Source organism: Parus major, chromosome 10 (genome assembly GCF_001522545.3).
Source record: "Parus major isolate Abel chromosome 10, Parus_major1.1, whole genome shotgun sequence".
Taxonomy (NCBI): domain Eukaryota; kingdom Metazoa; phylum Chordata; class Aves; order Passeriformes; family Paridae; genus Parus; species Parus major.
Window position 1 is genome coordinate 18,946,814 of NC_031779.1, and position 3,529 is coordinate 18,950,342.

The following is a 3,529-nucleotide window of genomic DNA, read 5'->3' on the forward strand; positions in this document are numbered from 1 at the left end:
AAAATCCCTTAGGGAAGGGTGGAAGAGAGAGAAAATCCTTTAAGGAAGGTTGGGAGAGGGGAAAAACCTTTTAGGGAAGGCTGAGAGAGAGTAAAATCCCTTAGGGAAGGGTGGAAGAGAGAGAAAATCCTTTAGGGAAGGCTGGGAGAAGGGAAAAATTCCATAGGGAAGGCTGGGAGAGAGGAAAAATAATATTTTTGGGGACTGAAATTCTCCACTCTGCAATAAAAGAGAGAAAATGCAGTTCAATATTTCAACTTTTCAAATAGAAGAGTATTTCAAAATTTCAAGTAGAACAATCCCATAGTTCAAAGTTTCAAACAATTCAATATTTCAAAGTTTCAAGTAATTCAATATTTCAACATTTCAAATAGAACTGTGTTTCAAAATTTCAAATAAAACAATTCAGTATTTAAAATTCTCAAGTAAAACAATTCAATATTTCAAATTTTCAAGTAAAACAATTCAATATTTCAAATTTTCAAGTAAAACAATTCAATATTTCAACTTTTCAAATAGAACAGTTCAATATTTCAAATTTTCAAATAAAACAAATATTTCAAATTTTCAAATAGAACAATTCGATATTTCAAAAATTCAAATAAAACAATTAAATATTACAGATTTTCAAGTAAAACAATTCCATTTTTCAGCATTTCAAACAAACCTGCAGTTCTTTTGATACAAACATTTTGTTTTGTGGCACAGCATGAAGAAGCAGCCAAAGGAGAGGCCAGCACCTGAAGATTTAATGGTAAGTGAAAAACTTCCATTTGGATTTCCCACTGGATATTTATTTTTTGGTCATTTACCTAGAAATGAACAATTTTTTTCCTGCATTTTTCAGTGCATTTCTCTCCAAATTCCAAATATTCCAATTGCAAATATTTGCAGCCAAAACCAGAGGTGGGATTGCCATGCTGAATTTGGTGTTCACTTTTGGTTTGGGGAGTTTCATTCCCAACTCTCACATCCTTTATTGAGTTTCATTTTGATGCTTGAGACACATTTCCTGACAGTTTGGATGTCCAGGGATTACATTTTAATGTAGGTCACTCTCTTTTGCCAGCCTCAACCTTCCCAAATGTGAAGATTGGGAACAGAGTGTGGTTAAAATACGGATTTTAATGAAATTCAAGAGCTGCTGTTTTCGCTGATGTTGGTGGGAAATTAAATGAGATTGGCTGCAGGAGGGTGAGAGAACGTTTGGTGTCTGTGGAAGGGTTTTCAGGGTTGGAATCAGCTCAGAGCCCGCTTCTTGTGCTGGCAATTTTCGTTTTTTCACTTATTAATTATTGCAATAACTTCCAGCAATTTCTGTAGACTCACAATCCCTCTGACTCATGCCAAATAACTTGAATTTTTAAACATTCCCTTACTTTCCTTCACACTCTGTTTGCTCAAAAGCTTCTCTAAAATCATCAAAATTTATTTTAAAAAAATCATATTTATTAAAAAAAGTTTATTTGCCGTGCCTGAGGTGTGCAGAGACAATTGGAATCCAGGAATAATCGTAAGGGATTTGAACAGGATCAGGACTCTGCTGCATCCTCTCATTTCTTCTTTCCACCCTGGGAGCTGCCAGGAGAATAAAGAAGTTTTTCTAGTGCACAATTCTCTAGTTAAAGGCTGATCTCTGAAGATGCCCAGGGGCAGGTGTCTCACAATCCAGACCAGTCTCAGCTCAGATCCTGGTTAGGAAAGTATTTAAAGTGTGAATCTCATTTTAAGGATATTAACTCCACCAAATCTGCACTTGAAGTCGGGCACCTGCTTAAATACCTCGCTGAAATTAAACCTTGAAGTCCATCAGAGCCCTTCCACTTGGGGGTTTCTCACACCAAAGGCTGATTTCTTTATTTTATTTTATTTTANAAAATAAAAATAAAAATAAAATAAAGCAGGGAGGCAGAGGGAGGGGATAACCTGTGTTAAAATCCCCCCAGATGTCAACCTGCAGCATAAGTGATGGTGGCTAATAGCCTGGTTTTCCCTGGGGACTCAGCTACTTTGGGCTGTCAGATTAGAGCTGCTGCCTCCGACAGCTTCTGGGACTTGATTATTTGAGGGGCTCGGAGTTATTTGTAGGGGAAGGTAAATTGTGTCCTTAATATCTCCAATTTACAGCAGGGCTGGTTTGGTGCTTTATATCCAGGCTTTTATTAGCTCTGCTTGCTGAGGGGTGGGCTGGGAGGAATTATTTGGCTAAAAATAAAAAAAAAACAAACCAAATTAGGAGCAAATACATCTTATTTAAGCAATCAATTTGGAATAACGGTGAGAGATGTCAAGTGAGCAGCATCCCCAGACTTTGTGCCAGTCCCTCCATGAAGGCTGGATGTTTGGATGGGATCCAATTATTCCGTAGGCAGCTCCTGGTGGTCACCTCCGTGCTTGTTGTGCAGCTAAGAGAGTTTAATTGCACCTGTTGCAGGCAAAATGCAGCGCTGTTTGCAGCAGAAACGTGATCTGATAAACAGGTTAATGCTGGGTAATGAACTATCACCCTGCAGGGGATGGAAATAAAGGGGAATGAAGGAGGAACCTCGGGGTATTGAGTGTTTTCGGAGCTGGATGGAGTGGGATTTCCCTTCCCGTCCTCTTTGGGGAGTTCTTTGTGTTGTAATCCCCAGGAAAATGGGAATTGGCTCTCTGGGCTCTTTCCTGGTGATCAGGGGGTTCTGTGTTTACACATCTTTCATGGGGAAAAAGAGAGTGGAGCCCTGTGTCCCGTAAGGGAAGGGTGGGAGGGATGAAAAATCCCTTAGGGAAGGGTGGGAAGGGGAAAAAATCCCTTAGGGAGGGGTGTGAGAGGGGAAAATTCCATAGGGAAGGGTGGGAAGGGGGAAAAAATCCCATAGGGAAGGGTGGAAGGGAGGAAGAATCCCATAGGGAAGGCTGGGAGTGGGGAAAAATCCTTTGGGGAATGGTGGGAAGGGGAAAAAATCCCTTAGGGAAGGCTGGGAGAGGGAGAAAATCCTTTAGGGAAGGGTGGGAGAGGGGAAAAATCCCTTAGGGAAGGTTGGGAGTGGGGAAAATTCCATAGGGAAGCCTGGGAAGGGGGAAAAATTCCATAGGGAAGGGTGGGAGTGGGAGAAAATCCTTTAGGGAAGTCTGGGAGAGGGGAAAAATCCCTTAGGGAAGGCTGGGAGAGAGGAAAAACCCCTTAGGGAGGGGTTTGAGAGGGGAAAATTCCATAGGGAAGGCTGGGAAGGGGGAAAAATCCCTTAGGGAAGGGTGGGAGTGGGGAAAATTCCATAGGGAAGGCTGGGAGAGGGGAAAAATCCCTTAGGGAATGGTGGGAGGGAGAGAAAATCCTTTAGGGAAGGATGGGAGGGAGAGAAAATCCTTTAGGGAAGGATGGGAGAGAGGAAAAACCCCTTAGGGAGGGGTTTGAGAGGGGAAAATTCCATAAGGAAGGCTGGGAAGGGGGAAAAATCCCTTAGGGAAGGGTGGAAGAGAGAGAAAATCCTTTAAGGAAGGTTGGGAGAGGGGAAAAACCTTTTAGGGAAGGCTGAGAGAGAGTAAA

At 41.7% G+C, this 3,529-nt stretch overlaps 1 protein-coding gene across 1 annotated transcript in view; it reads left to right on the top strand.

The window, feature by feature from the left end:
• The window catches only part of MAP2K5 (mitogen-activated protein kinase kinase 5), a 132,264-nt gene that overhangs the window by 108,495 nt on the left and 20,240 nt on the right, over positions 1-3,529 (top strand). Inside the window, exon 20 of the mRNA XM_015638417.3 lies at positions 709-754. Coding sequence (XP_015493903.1) covers positions 709-754 — 46 coding nt within the window. The remainder of the gene's footprint in view (positions 1-708; positions 755-3,529) is intronic.